This window comes from Salvelinus namaycush, chromosome 2 (genome assembly GCF_016432855.1).
Source record: "Salvelinus namaycush isolate Seneca chromosome 2, SaNama_1.0, whole genome shotgun sequence".
Classification (NCBI taxonomy): domain Eukaryota; kingdom Metazoa; phylum Chordata; class Actinopteri; order Salmoniformes; family Salmonidae; genus Salvelinus; species Salvelinus namaycush.
Genome location: NC_052308.1, coordinates 35,769,670 through 35,786,452, shown reverse-complemented (window position 1 = coordinate 35,786,452; position 16,783 = coordinate 35,769,670). Strand labels below are relative to the sequence as shown.

The following is a 16,783-nucleotide window of genomic DNA, read 5'->3' as shown; positions in this document are numbered from 1 at the left end:
CCTAATCTGGACTCCGATTTTTGTAATCCTGGCTCAGATAAGGAATACTGTAAATCTGACCTCTGGGACTGGAGCATCTCATCTCTCTCTCTCTCTCTCTCTATTTCTCCTTCTAGACACTCTCTTGCTCTCTTTCTCTCTCTCTCTTTGCTTTCACATTGTATCATATCAATTGCATGGTGCAGTATTAGTGGGTTAGCAGCTGTATTTGATATCATTATCTGTTTTTGAAATAAATGGATTAGCTAATAAAGCAGCACAAACTTAATTAATTTGTTAATTTATTGCATGTGTATGCATTTTTTGGCATTTTCATATTCATTTTTTTCTCACACTGAAATACTTTCACCTTATCACCATTAACACCTTATTTGGAATAACTGAGAACTAATTTGCATACACATCACACCTGAATGATTAAAAATGCAGCAGACATGTAAAGTGGGAACAGTATTTGAGTTCAATTGATGAAATGCAGTAAATCCCATCCCTATTTACAGTAACATGACAGTAATATGTACAGTCTTCTACATATTGCACATTTATGTACCCATGAGCATAAGATAAATACACGCACAGTCTGTGGAAAGACCTCTAGAGACAAAAAGAGGAGGAGAGCTAGAGCGATCGCTCCTTTATATTCATACTGTATCCTACCACATGCTATGAGAGAGAGAGAGAGAGAGAGAGAGAGAGAGAGAGAGAGAGAGAGAGAGAGAGAGAGAGAGAGAGAGAGAGAGAGAGAGAGCACATGTGAGGGTCAGCCCTCTCTCTTTCTTCCTTTCTCAGCATGCATATGGTATGATGCAACACTCCTGCTCTGGGAATACCTGGGGGGTCCCACTGCTTCATTAAGACCCCTCCCACACACTCTCTTTTACGCACACACAGACACACACAAAGACACACATACTGACACTGACTGCCTGTACATCCAGGAGCCTGAGAGGCAAAGAGAGAGCAAGAATAAGAGGAGAGCGGGAAGTTGCATCTATTTTTCATGCAGCACCATCACCATCACCATCACTCTTCTGCCTTAGCTTTTCCCCCACTTTACTTCTCAAGTCCTGGATGAGAGCTAAAGACTGTGTGGGACTCAGGCTCACAGAGGAGAATGAGTTCTGCGGAGGAGAGAGAGGACCATGATATGTACTGTGAGAAGGCGGTGGCCCTCATCATTGACCTCTGTCTGGACGACAGCCCACTGTTGCAGCCCAACACCTGCCAGGACTTCATCACACTGCTAGCCACCAACCAGAGCCCAAACTCTGCAGGGTCAGGTATGCTCAACAGCCCAACAAACAGCCTCCCTCCCTCCGGCCATCACTTTTTGTTTGTGTTGTGTTGTGTTGTGTTGTGTTGTGTTGTGTTGTGTTGTGTTGTGTTGTGTTGTGTTGTGAGTGACTGTGTTAAACATGGCCACTGCAATGTTTGTGTGTTGTGACTCATATGATGTGTTGAACATACTAACATGCTATCCTTTGGTTAGTGGTCCAGTGCAGGTCATTTATCATTCCTTTCCGACAGGATATTCACCTGGGGGATACTCAGAGGTTGGCTTGGTTGGCTAATTGAGCTAAGGTACTTTGTTCGACTTAATTACTTCTATCTGCAATATGGCAGGAAAGTAAAGTTGAATCTGTCAGTTGCGAGGGTGATTTATTTAAAGAAAATGCACAGTTGTTGAAATCGAAAGATATGTTCCTTGAAAGTCTATAATCCTGGAATGAAAAAAAAAAAATTGAAATCTTTTTTGACAGATAATGTATTCCCCCAGGGAAATAGATGACATGAAATTGAATTGTAGATGATGAAATATGTTTTTTCTATCATATAGTTTACTATGGGCTCCATGTCATACTGTTCCTTGATGGCAGATTAACTTTTGATGACCCCTGTAACCCTTTCCTCTAGTCTGAATGGAAAAGTGGGCATCTCAGAATCAGATATGATGGAATAGCCGGAAAAATCTCTCTGCCGGTTTGCAATGCTGGAGTCTCTTGTGATTTATAAGTTAAGATGGAGTCATGTTGATGAGAGCATGCCATACAGCAAGACTCAGAATCTGATTGTCACTGCGAATTTAGTCACTGGCGAAATCACACGAACCACTCAGTGCCAACAGCGTCCAGCACCGAACCAGAGAGGTCACCAAATGCCACCACGTTACTAGTAAACAAACAGGAATCACTCTTGTCAAACAAAGATTCCAAACCAAATCTGTTTTTCTCTATCAAATGTTCCTGTGTGTGTTTCTCAGACATGCGGGGGAGGTCATCTGGAAATCGTCTCTGTGCCATAATTGTATCCTGTATCCTTGTATCATAAAATAGGATGTTTCCCTGAACTAAGCTTAGGGTCACTTTCTCCCTACAACACACTTATCCTATTCAACTCTAGGAAGCCTTTTATGACATGGGGAAACTGACTGACTAGCATTACCCCATTAGTCATCATGGGAGTTGCCTTGCCTTGCTATTCCCTTTAAACAATATTGGTGTAAATATTTATATTCACATTGGTGTCCAGTTCCAAATGATGCCACAAACACACAGACATTCTCACTCTCTTTGCTCTCTCTGTCAGCTGTGGGCTCCGCAGTGCTGCTCTGTCTTAACCATGGGGTTTATGGGCAGGTAATTGAAGTGGCATTAGCTCACGCTGATAGTGCTCCAATTAAAGAGCTGTGCTGTGTCTGTGAAAGTGAGCGCCCGCAGCTCAGCCAGGAAGAGACCAGGGTGCACCAGTCCACAGGTAGTAATACCACATGAATAGAAGACTGCCGCTGCGTCCCCAAATGCCCCCGCAGAATGCTGTACACCGGCTGTCAAAATCCAAAGGTTACAGATTTGGAGTGGCAGTTGGGGATGTCAGAGTTGGATGTAGATGAGTTTCTCCAAACTAAACTGGCTGCTTCAGTTTGTTCTGCTTTTCACACACACACACACACACACACACACACACACACACACACACACACACACACACACACACACACACACACACACACACACACACACACACACACACACACACACACACACACACACACACACACACACACACACTCTCTGTTAGCATCTGTGAGGAGAGTCTACTTGGTAGTAGTGGGTTACCAAAAACCATTCAGCAATTTTATTTGACAATGGGGGAAAGTAGTATTAGTATACTGGTATTAGTATAGGTAGTGTAGTACAAGTAGTGCTATGAAGCAGACTAGCTCTGTACAATGTCACATCTAAAAGAAAGATGGCTGTTGTCCATGTGCTTGTTCATTTTCTATTTCTGCTGTGCACCACATGCATGTTGAATGAGCAGAAGCTGTGAGGATTACAGAAATTCTATCATGGCGTTGTCTGTCCCCTCTCACCCAAAGGTCACCATGATAACCCAGGCTGTTCTCTCTCTCTCTCTCTCTCTCTCTCTCTCTCTCTCTCTCTCTCTCTCTCTCTCTCTCTCTCTCTCTCTCTCTCTCTCTCTCTCTCTCTCTCTCTCTCTCTCTCTCTCTCTCTCTCTCTCTCTCTCTCTCTCTCTCTCTCTCTCTCTCTCTCTCTCTCTCTCTCTCTCTCTCTCTCTCTCCGTCTTTCTGTTTCTGTCTGCATCTCTCCCTGTCCTTGTTTTAAAAGTCTTCGATATAGAGCCAGTTTGGATGAATAGACTTTATACATCTTGGTGCAGATCAAATCCAATTCCCGCTAAAGCACGTCTTCTCAATAATTCAGATTGTTCAATAATGTAATAATTAATTAATGGTAATATGCTTTCCGGTATCTTATGAGGATCTGTATTATGTTCTATTGCATTAGCTGTTATAGCAGTGAAATTAGGTCATGGTGTTATCCAGCGTTAGGAGCATTAGATCAATCACTTCCTGTCTCTGAGGAGGGATAACCAAGAGCGGAGACCGAGGGCAATGGAGGAGAAAAGAGGCCTGGGTTTATATGAAAACTGTTATGGACGACGAGAAGGAACTAAATACAAATCCTACAGAAGGTAGGAGGAGGGATAAACAGCCGCCCTCTTATCAGAACATCTCTGCACCGCCACCTCTTTTCTTTAGTTTTCCCATTTTGGTTGTAAAACGCATCTGGAAACAGTAGATATTACAGATGACTGGAGTCTTATGTTTCACATCTAGAGGAGTAGCTGCAGAGCTGTGCAGTGTGCTCCCTACCACTGCTACTGCTGCTGCAATATGTTACCATGAATAAATAAAGCAGCTGGGCTGAGAGTATGATAGCAGAGAAAATAGCATTCATACAGCGTGTACAGGTCGTGGGAGAGTGTTGTGGAGTAGTCTAGTCTCTGTAATGCATGGGGGATTATTAAAGCGAAGTTAGGCAGCATGCCTATTGAGCCACATATAAATAATTCAGCTGACTGAGGCTCTGCTTGCAAGCCATGTCAATGGCATGGATTGTATGGCTCACACCTGGTTGGGCACCCTAAGCCGATAGTTAGCTACTTTTGTATTCCAGGTATGGATTTTAGAGGGGCTTTGGTTGAGGTGACACAAAAGCCCAGTGGGTAAAAGCCCACTTACAGAATGTGATTTTTTTAAAGCCTGTAGACTAAAGGATTGTGTGGAGTGTCAGTATAAATGCTTTACTGTTAATGCTGAATTATAGCTGAGCACTGGGAGAAATGAGCTGGCAGCCAAGTGGATTGTTGTTTTGCTACCCAAAATGCTAGGCTTTGATATCATACCTTGTGTTGTGAATGTGATGATCAAGGAAAAATGCTGAATGCTTACAGGAAGGGATAGGGATGTGTAATGACTTTATTGAGAAAGAATTGATTTACTATGCCTGTGATATGTGGTTGTCCCACTTAGCTATCTTAAGATGAAGGCACTAACTCGCTCTGGATAAGAGCATCTGCTAAATTACTAAAATTAAAAATCGAAAATGTAATGCTTATAGGGAAAGGGATGGGGATGTGTAATGCTGACAGGAAGGGATGTGTAATGCTGACAGAAAGGGATGTGTAATGCTGACAGGAAGGGATGTGTAATGCTGACAGAAAGGGATGTGTAATGCTGACAGAAAGGGATGTGTAATGCTGACAGAAAGGGATGTGTAATGCTGACAGAAAGGGATGTGTAATGCTGACAGAAAGGGATGTGTAATGCTGACAGGAAGGGATGTGTAATGCTGACAGGAAGGGATGTGTAATGCTGACAGGAAGGGATGGGGATGTGCAATGCTCAGAGGACGGGATGGGGATGTGTAATGCTCAGAGGACGGGGTGGGGATGTGTAATGCTCAGAGGAAGGGATGGGGATGTGCAATGCTCAGAGGACGGGATGGGGATGTGCAATGCTCAGAGGACGGGATGGGGATGTGTAATGCTCAGAGGAAGGGATGGGGATGTGTAATGCTCAGAGGAAGGGATGGGGATGTGTAATGCTCAGAGGAAGGGGTGGGGATGTGTAATGCTGACAGGAAGGGATGGGGATGTGTAATGCTCAGAGGAAGGGGTGGGGATGTGTGATGCTCAGAGGAAGGGATGGGGATGTGTAATGCTCAGAGGAAGGGGTGGGGATGTGTAATGCTCAGAGGAAGGGGTGGGGATGTGTAATGCTCAGAGGAAGGGGTGGGGATGTGTAATGCTCAGAGGAAGGGATGGGGATGTGTAATGCTCAGAGGACGGGATGGGGATGTGTCATGCTCAGAGGAAGGGGTGGGGATGTGTAATGCTCAGAGGAAGGGATGGGGATGTGTAATGCTCAGAGGAAGGGGTGGGGATGTGTAATGCTCAGAGGAAGGGGTGGGGATGTGTAATGCTCAGAGGAAGGGATGGGGATGTGAAATGCTCAGAGGAAGGGATGTGGATGTGTCATGCTTACTTTAGCATCAAGATGAGGACTGTCATATGAGTATATCAGATATCAGATATGCCTATGCTCAGATACCCACACTGGCCACGGAGTTCTGTGTCATTGTGAGTGCATTATGTCTCACAAACAGATCTGTAATGAGAATGAGACAACAGTGCTCAGTATTCACCGACGAGACCTTTAAAGTATCTTAGCCCTGATGACCGCATATTTTTTTTACCTCGCTCCAAATGTCCAGGAAAATATTGTGCTTGCTTTGTTTTTATTTAAATTTTATTTTTTACACCATTTAGGACCTGAGGCTATCTTTGGGAAGAAAGCAAAAGGACAATTGAAGAAAAGCCTGAGACCAGCCGGTCGGTCTCAAAGGTAAATTGAATAATAAGCCTTTCTGGTGGAAGGCGAGGGAGGGATGGAGCGAGCGAGAGAGAGAGGAAGGGAAGAAAGAGGGGGAAAGACTAGGGAGGGGACAGAAGATGAGAGGAAGGGGGTGTGTGGGGTAGGGTGGAGGAGGTACAACCAAATTGACTGATACCAGAAATCTAATTTTCGGCCTAGGGCTGCCTGGCAAATGCTTCTCTGACATTTTATCCTTGATTGTGTTAAATTTCTCTTCTGCTAAGCTGCAGCAGATGGAGGTTAACATGGCCCATAGACATTGTCAAACCTGTGCAGGAGATGGGGATTCTGACACTTTTATTGCCTCTCAAAAGCCAGCCAGCTCAATAAGAGAGAGAAAATATTTCCCAGAGTGTTTTCATCAACTGCTAAGTGTGTGGGGAAACGAACGGTTTAGGTTTTGCACTCATGTATGTTATACGAGAGTTACATTGTTATAATGAGGAGGGTTGTTGTAACTTTAAAATCTATTGTACAAATCTATATTTGTACATGTAAAAAACCTAAGTAGCCTAGTGTTGAAAGGATTCCTGTTGTTGACATTTGAAATAAGTTGTAAATATCCTGATTTTAAATACTGTGGAATCAATATGACATTTACTGTGGTTTCCTAGCTAATCGTGTTATGCGTTTCCCTGAAAAATGCAATGCTCGACATTGGAGATACCCTTCCACACAGAACTTACTAGATTTCAATTGGACATATTCCTATCAACTGACTTATTTCCAATCTATGACCATGTGCTACTGGCCAATTAGGGCTGTATTGCTGTGGGGGTGGGGATGACTTGGTAACCAAAGCATACATTCTAGTGAAGCCTGGATATTCTACTAGAAGCTGACACATGTATACTGCATCATGTTCATATTCATTAATGCACACAGTAGAAAAAGATAACAGCAACGGAAAATGAAAACAAAACAAGAGTTTCTTATTATTGGACAATTTCAGATAGTACCTCCCTCTTTCAGTTTTATTCCGTTTTGTACCTACTGAATACAACCCAGAGGGCTCTAATAGACACATTTCCTAGAGCCTGCTCAGCAGCGAACATGGCTCACAGATACATTAACACGATCAATACGAGCCTTGAACCTCGGGTCAACACATGTCATGATATAACACAATCTCACACTCAATACGAGCAAATACGTATATTATTGAACATAAATGTGACATATTAGATAACTTCCCTTAGTCTCTCCCAAGGTGACCCTTAATGATGTGTGTATTATGATCCCGAAGGGAAGCATGTGTTGTATTCCCAGTAGTCATGCAACAGCCTTGTCAGTGGTTATATTATTGGAAATCATAGAGAGGAGGGGAAACGTAAGGGGATGGGGGAAAGTCCAACCCACTGACTAAAAGAATAAAATTAAAGGCAGTAAAAAATAAAGAACAGTGGAAACTGAGGAGTCATGGTTGGAGAAATGAAAATAATCTTCTATGGAGGGATTTCAGTGCCAACAGAAATTGTATTTGAATTCCACCATTTTGAAAATGCACACCTTTTTTCATTGAATTCATAAATTGAACTTGTATTTCATGATTTCAAACTGAATTGAATGAATATTGCATTCATTTTAAAATGCAATTTCTATTTAATTTAATATTTAAATTCAATATTTACTATATATTCAGTTTCAATATGTTAGACATTGCATTATCTGTGAATCAAGTTTACAAACTATAATTTTGTAACGAGTGCGCTGAGAGTCGGGAAGCAAGTTCAGGGAGTGAGTGTTTCAATAAATAAAAGAAACAATGAACATGAAACACAAACAACGCACCAACATTGTCACATGGAATGACGCTGGAGAGGCGAAGCAGGTACGGGGAGTCAAACATTTAATAAAGAATGGACATGGAACGAGACAGGAACAGCATCAGCAAACTAATAATACAGGCAAAAAACAATCAATGCAGAAGCGGAGAACAGAGCTGGGGAACTGACAAATATAGGGGAGGTAATAACAGGTGATGAGTGAGTCCAGGTGAGTCCAATATCGCTGATGCGCGTGACGAGGGAAGGCAGGTGTGCGTAATGGATGATAGGAGTGCGTGATGCAGCGCCCTCAAGCGCCAGGGGGGAGAGCGGGAGCAGACGTGACAGACATGAAAACAGAGTCAATAACACCTGAGGAAAGAACCAAGGGGAGTGACAGATAAAGGGAAGATAATCAAGGAGGTGATGGAGTCCAGGTGAGTGTCATGAGGCGCAGGTGCGCGAGACGATGGTGACAGGTGTGCGGGATAATCAGCTGCCTGATGACCTAGAGGCCGGAGAGGGAGTACGCGTGAAAAATTTCAAGTTTATATAAATGTCATATATTCAACTTCAGATTCAGTTTTCAAATTCAGTTCTCTAAATTCAGATTCAAAACCAGAGACAACATCCTTATACTTTGCCAGCAAGGCAGAGCCGCATTTGCCCCAGTAGATTGGAATCTGGTGTGGAACCACCACACCACTTTCAAAGCAGCAGCATCGAATGCGTTTGCCAGACATATTCATTAGTTCATGTCATAGAAAAATGTTAAAAAATATATAACATGTTTTGTAACGGAAAAGAAAGCAAGCGTTTCTTATTCGACAAGTTGACATACCTCCCCCAATTTCAGCCCATTTGCCTTTGTTTTGTTTTGTCAATACAACCCTGTCACTGGGATTTCAAGCGGTAAACCCCACACTCACTGCGGTGGGTTCATTTGTCAGTCACAGTGGTCTACTAGCTACAGCCTACAGAGCCTCATCAACCCTGCCTTTCAACAACTACGTTTGGTTGCACAAGCACCTCATTGTTTGACTCTGCACTTGGTTTCTTTGTTTGCTCACGCTCCTCTCCTGCCTACCTGGTTTCCTGCCTCATGAGAGAGAAAACACAAATTTAATGGAAAACAAGGTATGTCAATAAAAGCAGTTACTAAATGCAGTTTAGTCGTCCTCTAAAACTAGCTAGAATGATCCAATCTATAGCTAGCTAACAAAACTACTAATGTTAGCATTAGTAGCCTAGCTAGATAGCTAACATTAACTAGCTAGTTTGATGCAAACATGCAGCAGGCAGCTAACGTTAATAATTTAGACTCACTGAATAAATGTGTTTTGCACAGGATATAGAAAATGAAACGATCTGCTGCTGCTACCCAAGGCCAAGGGGTACTGAAGTTCCTGAATGGTTAGTCAGCCAGTTTGTTAGTCCAGTAATGTTTGCATATTATTTTATTTCACCTGCAAGTCTTAAAAGTAAAAAAACTACAAATTCCACCACAGAGCAGTCTACACAGACAATATGAACACATTTGTCCAGCCAAAAGAGATGGATGGGTAATGCAGAACAAGAGAATTGATGTGGCACCATAACTTTCACAAATACAGAGACTGGTAGCCATTATGGCGTCAGTCTTTTTTAACTAGCTAGTTCATTGTGACACCTACTGATATATAGTGCCTTCAGAAAGTATTCTTACCCCTTGACTTATTGAACATTTTGTTGTGTTATAGCCTGAATTCAAAATGGTTTAAATAAATAAAAAATGTTACCCATCTACACGCAATACCCCATAATGACATAGTGAAAACATGTTTTAAATGTTTTTCACAAATTTCTTGAAAATTAAATAGAGAAATATCTCATTTACATAAGTATTCACACCCTTAAGTCAATACTTGAAAATACAGTATGGATTTTACAGGCAATCTGCTCCTACAGTGAGCGTCAGGGAACCAACCTCTGGTGGGCCAGGTGAACAACAGTGGTTTCATGACTTACACATAAAAAAAAAACTTTGTTACAAAGTTTACTGTGTATAATGTTAAATGTGAGAATTAATAATTGCAGGAGAGCACTGTAATCAGATGAACAAATAATAGGTTTCACGCCATAAATTAAAATACTTTTTTACATTGAAACCTGTCTGTCTTTTTGATTTTTCAAAGTCCACAGCTTAACATTGTGTGTATAGAGTGAAATTAATATTTAAAGACATTGTGACCATTCTCTGCATAACGCTCAGCCCTGCTATAGTAGTTCACTAAACTACAGAGTATGTTGTCCATTGAAGTTGTTGTCTCTGGCTCTTTTGCCACATCACTTTTGAACTTCGGTTGCCACCTCTGCATTAAAGAATGGTAGAAGAGAACAGATAGAATCAAACGCTCTCTGTGTTAAACAGGTTTCTGGCGGTTTCTGAAGCCAATGTGGCATGTTGAATTTATTTTCTTCCTATGAATTTGGCTCTAGAGTTTGAACTGTTTGGGCTATAAGCTGTTATGACCCCTTTCCTGAAAGCCAAGACTCTCTGGAACGTGGTCGTGACCCCCTCTATGATGCTTACAGGACACACAGCACACGTTAAAAGGGAGTGTGACAAACACTGCAATTTGGCCCCCATAAGAATATACAGTAGTTGAATAGCCCTGTCATAGAATAGCTTTTCCACTCCCTATTTATTTATTGCTCTTGTGACTGACTGGGTTCAAACCAGGTCTCCTGCATGTCACAAGACAGTGTTAGCCCACTTAGCTACAGCCTATAGAGATGAGTTCAGGAAGTTAACGACACGTAGCTTGCATAGCGAGTACCGCTTCCCCCTGATTCAGCTCATACCGAGACTTGAACTCAGGACCTCTGCCTCGCAAATTCACATGACTACCCTACTGAAACGTTCCAACCAACTGCGCTATTGAAAAAAAGCATTCTTCAATTGCACAAGCGGCAACACTTCAGGCTGATGAGTGAGTTTCATAGATTCCCATCTGCTACATTCACCCCGAAACTCACTCCACAGCAGCTCCGGCGTTTGAGCTGAGTGCAACTCAAACTCAGGACCTCTGCCTCAAAAACACACGTGACCGCCCTCCTGAAGCGTTCCAACCCAAAACATTCTTCAATTGCGCAAGGGGCGAAACATCAGGCTGAGGAGTGAGTTTCACAGATTCCCATCTGCTACACAAGTCTTCAAGATCCAGCAAGGTTACTCATCAAAAGAGCGTGGTTTGGTGAGCCATGCTTATGTGATGAGAACCTTGCCTGAGACCTGAAGACATGTTCGTTTTACGTGTGTTAGTTTGGGTTAGACATGTTACCTTCAAGTCTCTGGCAAGGGTACTCATTATAAAGGTAGCATGTGACTGACTGGGTTAAGACTTTTTTAGCCTGCTGAGCTAAAGCCTAGGCATTGGTTCTGTGACTTGGATGGGTCTCTTCGAGGATGAGGTCAAAGTGGGGTGAAGTGTAACACAGGTGGTTCGGGGACCATGCTTGCATGATGAGTAACTTCTCAGAGACCTGAACAGTTGCATTGTCTGGCGCATAGGAGACCTGGGTTAGAACCCCATCAGTCAAACTAACACGTCTTCAGGTCTCAGGTTGCTCATCACATGAATGGATCACCAAGCCACCTCTGTTGCACTCTCATTAAATGGAGTGCACAGATCCTTCTGCTTCTGTTTGCCACAGAAAGTGTTGTTGTTGTGCAGTAGGCCTGATTTAGAACCCAGTCAGTTATATTGGTGCCGTGACCTCTGAGTAAGAGGTCAAAGGGGGGTGAAATGTAACTGAGATCCACGCTCTTTTGATGAGTAACCTTGCTGGAGACTTGAAGACGTATCCCACTGGGCGCAGACATCAGTTTAACATCTAGTTTTGATTTACATTTGGTTGAGTTGTAAACTAACTTGAATTCAACATGAAATCAACAACAACAAATCTCCATGTCATTGGATTTAGTTTAAAAGTTGGGTGAAAAAAAGATGAAATGCCCTTAAGTTAATTACTTTTTGCAAATCCAATCAGTTTCCCAAGTTGTTTCAACATCATCATATTGATTTGATTGGTTGAAATGACTTGGAAACAACGTTGATTCAACCAGTTTTTGCCCAGTGGGCTGTTAGCTTCCTGGACTCATCCCTATGGTCTTTAGCTAAGTGGGCTTACACAGTCTTGTGACATGCATGAGACCCGGTTTGATCCCAGTCAGTCACAAGAGAAAGATTAATTAGTGAGTGAAAAAGCTATCCTTAGAAGGGCTATGACAGAGCTATTCAACTCTTTTCTTATAGGGGTCAAGTTGTGGGGTTTGTCACACTCCATTCTAACGTGTCCTGTGAGCATCGTGGAGGGGAACAGAAGGCACAACCATGTTCCAGAGAGTCATAGCTTTCAGGAAGGAGCAAATAGTTTATAGCCCAAACAGTTCAAACGCTAGAGACAAATTCATAGGAAGAAAATACTGTTTAAGACAGAGAGCCTTTGATTCTATCGGTTCTCTTCTACCATTCCTTGCTGGCAAAGCACCAGGAGGTTGTCTCTGGTTTTGAATCGGAATTTAGAGAACTGAATTAGAAAACTGAATCTGAATACACAGACAATGAATGCAATATCTACCATATTGAAACTGAATATATAAATATTGAATATAAAACTGAATGCAATATTCATTACATTAAATTTCAAATCATGAAATACAAGGTCAATTTATGAATTCAATTAATACAAAATATGAAATTCTATTTCAATGTCCTAATGCAAATTCAAAATGATGGAATTCAAATACAATTTCTGTTGACACTGAAATCGCTCCATAATTTCCCCTGTGGTAGTTGATGCCCTCCAAATACAGTACTGTATCCTTGCACCACCTTCCATCTCTGCGGGAAAGATTTGGTTTATAACACAGACCGCGCTGCTCGGAAACAAAGATCACAGCAACAATGCGGGTTGTCTGGGTACCAATTCAAAGACACTTCCTCCTCTCATCCGATCAATCAGTATTCTGTGGACATGCTTTGTCTGTAATCTGTGTGCTGAGCCTGAGTGAGCCACCTCCTTTCCATCCCACTCCCTCTTTGTGTTACATGAACTCTCTTTATAGTCCACTTGGCTGCATGGGAGAATGGATGGGGGTTTAACCTTTACTGAAGTGGCTGAGCCCCTTAAGCAGTGAGGCTGTGGGAAACCAGGACTTTCTTAATGAGGTGTGTTGTGTCAGTGTAGGTCTGGCTACCGAGACACTGGAGATCCATAATTACGTTCAATCATGGCAGTCATTGGCGCTTCTCAACTCAGATGAATAAATCAAGCCTTTTATTTCCACTTTCTATTTAGGTTCCATCTATGACTAGACTTTGGTTACTGGCAGTAAATTCACTAGATATTTCGCTGAGCCTAAGGGAGTGAGTGTAATGACTTGTACCTGGCCTAACAATGAGCTACAGTACAAGAGACATTAAACAGAGGCCCTCCAAAGGATCCTTATTCTGCTTATTTCAGCCATTATCATTAAACACCAAGCCCTGAGGTTATTGCAATCAGAAGTTGCCTTTTCTTAAAGTAGATTTCTGTTAACCCCTGTGTAGCCTTCTCAGGCCGAAGGCCAAGTGACACAGATTGCCAATTAAAATCCCATAGTAGTATTTTCTTCCACATTCTACTATCAGCCGTCTGGATCTACCCAGTATAGGACATGTAAACGAGTATATGCATAATTACACATTGATTTACATCAAAATAAGCCTTCTCGTCCAAGATCCCCACCGGGAGGTACATCAGGTTGAAACTACGGCTCAGCACGAGCCACGACCTTCATCTGCCAGATAGCTAGATACTCGGCTTCTCTCTCTGTGAGACTGGCTTTAGGTGCAATGCATCACTTTTTCACTCTGGCAGGCATATATTAGTCACTTCACAGCAGCTACCATGTCTCACCTCCAGATCTGTGTGAGATTTAGGCTCAGGCTCGAGGTGAGAAACTAACAGCCGCAGCTGGGAAGAACATAGTGAAGCATAAGGTGAATACCTTTTTTTTCCTTCGTCAGGGTATAGGCAAACATAATCAAACAGTGTTTCATTACACTAATACACCTTTATAGGGAAATTGGACAAATACATTAAAGTAACTGTCAAGTGCTTCCAGATTTGTATTAAATATGACCTATAATTAATTACAATATGAGTGAAACATTTTTCCTTCCAAAAATTGTAATTAAGTATGTTAAAAAGCAGCTTTTCTAGATGCCGGGATTTACCAATTTCTCTTATTGGGCTGGTCAATTGTTTAAAGATGAACATATTACCAAAATCCTGTACCATTTTCAAAGTTTGCCTTTTCCTAATCTCAAAGTTTTTTTCTCCAAACAACTGAACAGGAAGGTCTCCTCATTTCTGTGGAAATGGAAACCTTTATGCAGACCATATTCAGAAGGTGGGCTTACTCTACCTGACTTCCAGGTGTATTACTGGGCCTCTCAGTTAAAGAGTGTGGGTATGACAAGATACAAGAGCAAATTCACGCTCTTGGAGACAGAGGAATCGTGTATTTCTCCTGTTTCATTGGCATCTATACCTTGTATTAGCCCACCTAAGGCTTTGATAGGTCTCACAAGCAATCCTTTAATTAAAAACACTCTAAACATATTGACTGAAGTCCTTAAACAAACAGGAGGGCATAGATCTATATATGAACAAACACATTTCTATAATAACCCCATCTTATCCAAAGCCCTGAGAGATGGTATTATATTTGTATGGTTCAGCAAAGGAATTAAAACTTTTGGTCATCTGTATAGAGATGGTTAACTTTTATCCTTCCAACAACTGATAAACTGTGGCTGGAGAGGAAAGGGGTTAGAAAGGTAGTCCTTCGTAGCTCTGTTGGTAGAGCATGGCACTTGTAAAGCCAGGGTAATAGGTTCAATTCCTGTGACCACCCATATGTAAAATGTGCGCATGCATGACTGTAAGTTGCTTTGGATAAAACTGCCTGCTAAATGGCATATTATAAAAGGTTTCATTTTGTACATGTACTCTGGTCTTCAAGCTCTGATGGGGAATGACGAAGCTCTGAAGACTTGCATAAAGTGGCATGATGACCTTGGTCTCATTTTTGAGGCTGAGAAATTGGAAAATCTCTTTTTAGATGCTCAGCGTCTTTAATTTAACACAAGGCACAAGTTGATGCAATTCAATCTTTTACATCGGGTCTACTTTACACCAGAGAGAGAAATTCTATATATTCCAAATTTTGCCCAAGGAGTAAAACAGGTGTGGGCACCTGTATGCATATGTTTTTGTCCTGCCCCGAACAAGGCAAATAAGACATAATTCAGATCTTATCACAGGTCACTAATATGACGGTACCACAAGATCCTTTCCTTATTCTTCTTGGAGATGACCCCATTCCAACAGTTAATATTGGTAACAAAACAAGATCTATTAAATTGGCAGTCATTGCAGCCAATAAATGCACAGCTTTTATATGGAAGAGTAACACTTCGCCAAACAAACAGATGTGGCTAAAAGAACTAACTTTCTATACTCTGAAAAAATAACGTACAATTTATGTAATAAACCCTTTAATGAGTTTTCAGAGTCTTCAGCCCCACCTGAGATGCCTCATTATTATTACCATTATAATTATTCACGATTGTATTTTTAGTATTATATTTTTGTTTTTTTGGTTGAAAAATGTATTTACTAGCATTGGATGTGAAGGACATTCTGTTTCGTTTTTGTTTTTGTTAATCATTGAAACTAATACCGGGTGAGGGGACAGAGAGGGGTGTTCATGGGATGGGGAGGGAAGGGTTTTGTATGATGTGCTCCCATGTAGCCAGTTGTTTTGTGTATGTGTGGGGAATAACGGGGCATTATCTGATTGTTATACTTTGCTGATGATTGTTAAATTGTAAAAATAAAATAAAAAATATACCCCAACAACAGAATGCTTGACAAATACCGGTCACTAAAAAGTAAAGTACAGATACCCCAAAAAACGACTTAGGTATTATTCTAAAGTATTTTTACTTAAGTACCTTACACCATTCCTGGACGGGTACTGTAAGAGAGAGCAGCAGATGAAGTCTTCCAACCATGTGTCTACTGCATGCTGACACAAAAAGAAGATTTAAAAACAGAAATGTCTGACAACATCAGTTCATCTGTTGTGGATCCCAATGAAGCATGACACTCTCCCACCTTCCCATCTCACTCTAGTCCCTGATAACTGTTGTGGGTCATCAGCTGGCTGCCCTCAGTGTGTGAAGTGTACATTTACATCTCCACTACACGCAGAGAAAGGCAGGCAGAGCCAGAGCAGGAAGATTGCATGGCAGTGGAACCTACTAGTGTACATAACAATAACTGCAGAAGACTAAAGAATGAAGGCTGCTGCTCAGAAGCATGTTAATGCCATATTACACGCTTCACAGACCATACTATATACATGTTCCGCACGCACAGTGTCCCCATTGGTTCGTCTATCCATTGCTGATTATATAAGCATGTGTATACAATTGATACGGTCATTATCTTTCTTGCTCTCCTCCAAGTTGCTCCCTATTTCTGTGCTTGATGATTTTCTCCTCCTCCATCCAGTTTTTTTAATAGCCCTGGTGTAATATCCAAGGCACCCTTTCACAGATGTGTTTGATATTCATGAGGATATTTCATTAGTGTGCATGCACTCCAACATATGCACCTTTCTCTTTTGTTAGACTCTTTCTCTTTAGGACATGAAAGGAATGAACATGTGTTTTTGCTGCTC

The 16,783-nt window shown here is 41.7% G+C and overlaps 1 protein-coding gene across 1 annotated transcript in view; it reads left to right on the top strand.

The window, feature by feature from the left end:
* The first annotated feature begins 1,114 nt into the window (after positions 1 to 1,114).
* Positions 1,115 to 16,783, top strand: part of syt6b (synaptotagmin VIb) — a 41,412-nt gene continuing 25,743 nt past the window's right edge. The window contains exon 1 of the mRNA XM_038965116.1: positions 1,115 to 1,280. Within this exon, the coding sequence (XP_038821044.1) occupies positions 1,115 to 1,280 (166 nt within the window). The remainder of the gene's footprint in view (positions 1,281 to 16,783) is intronic.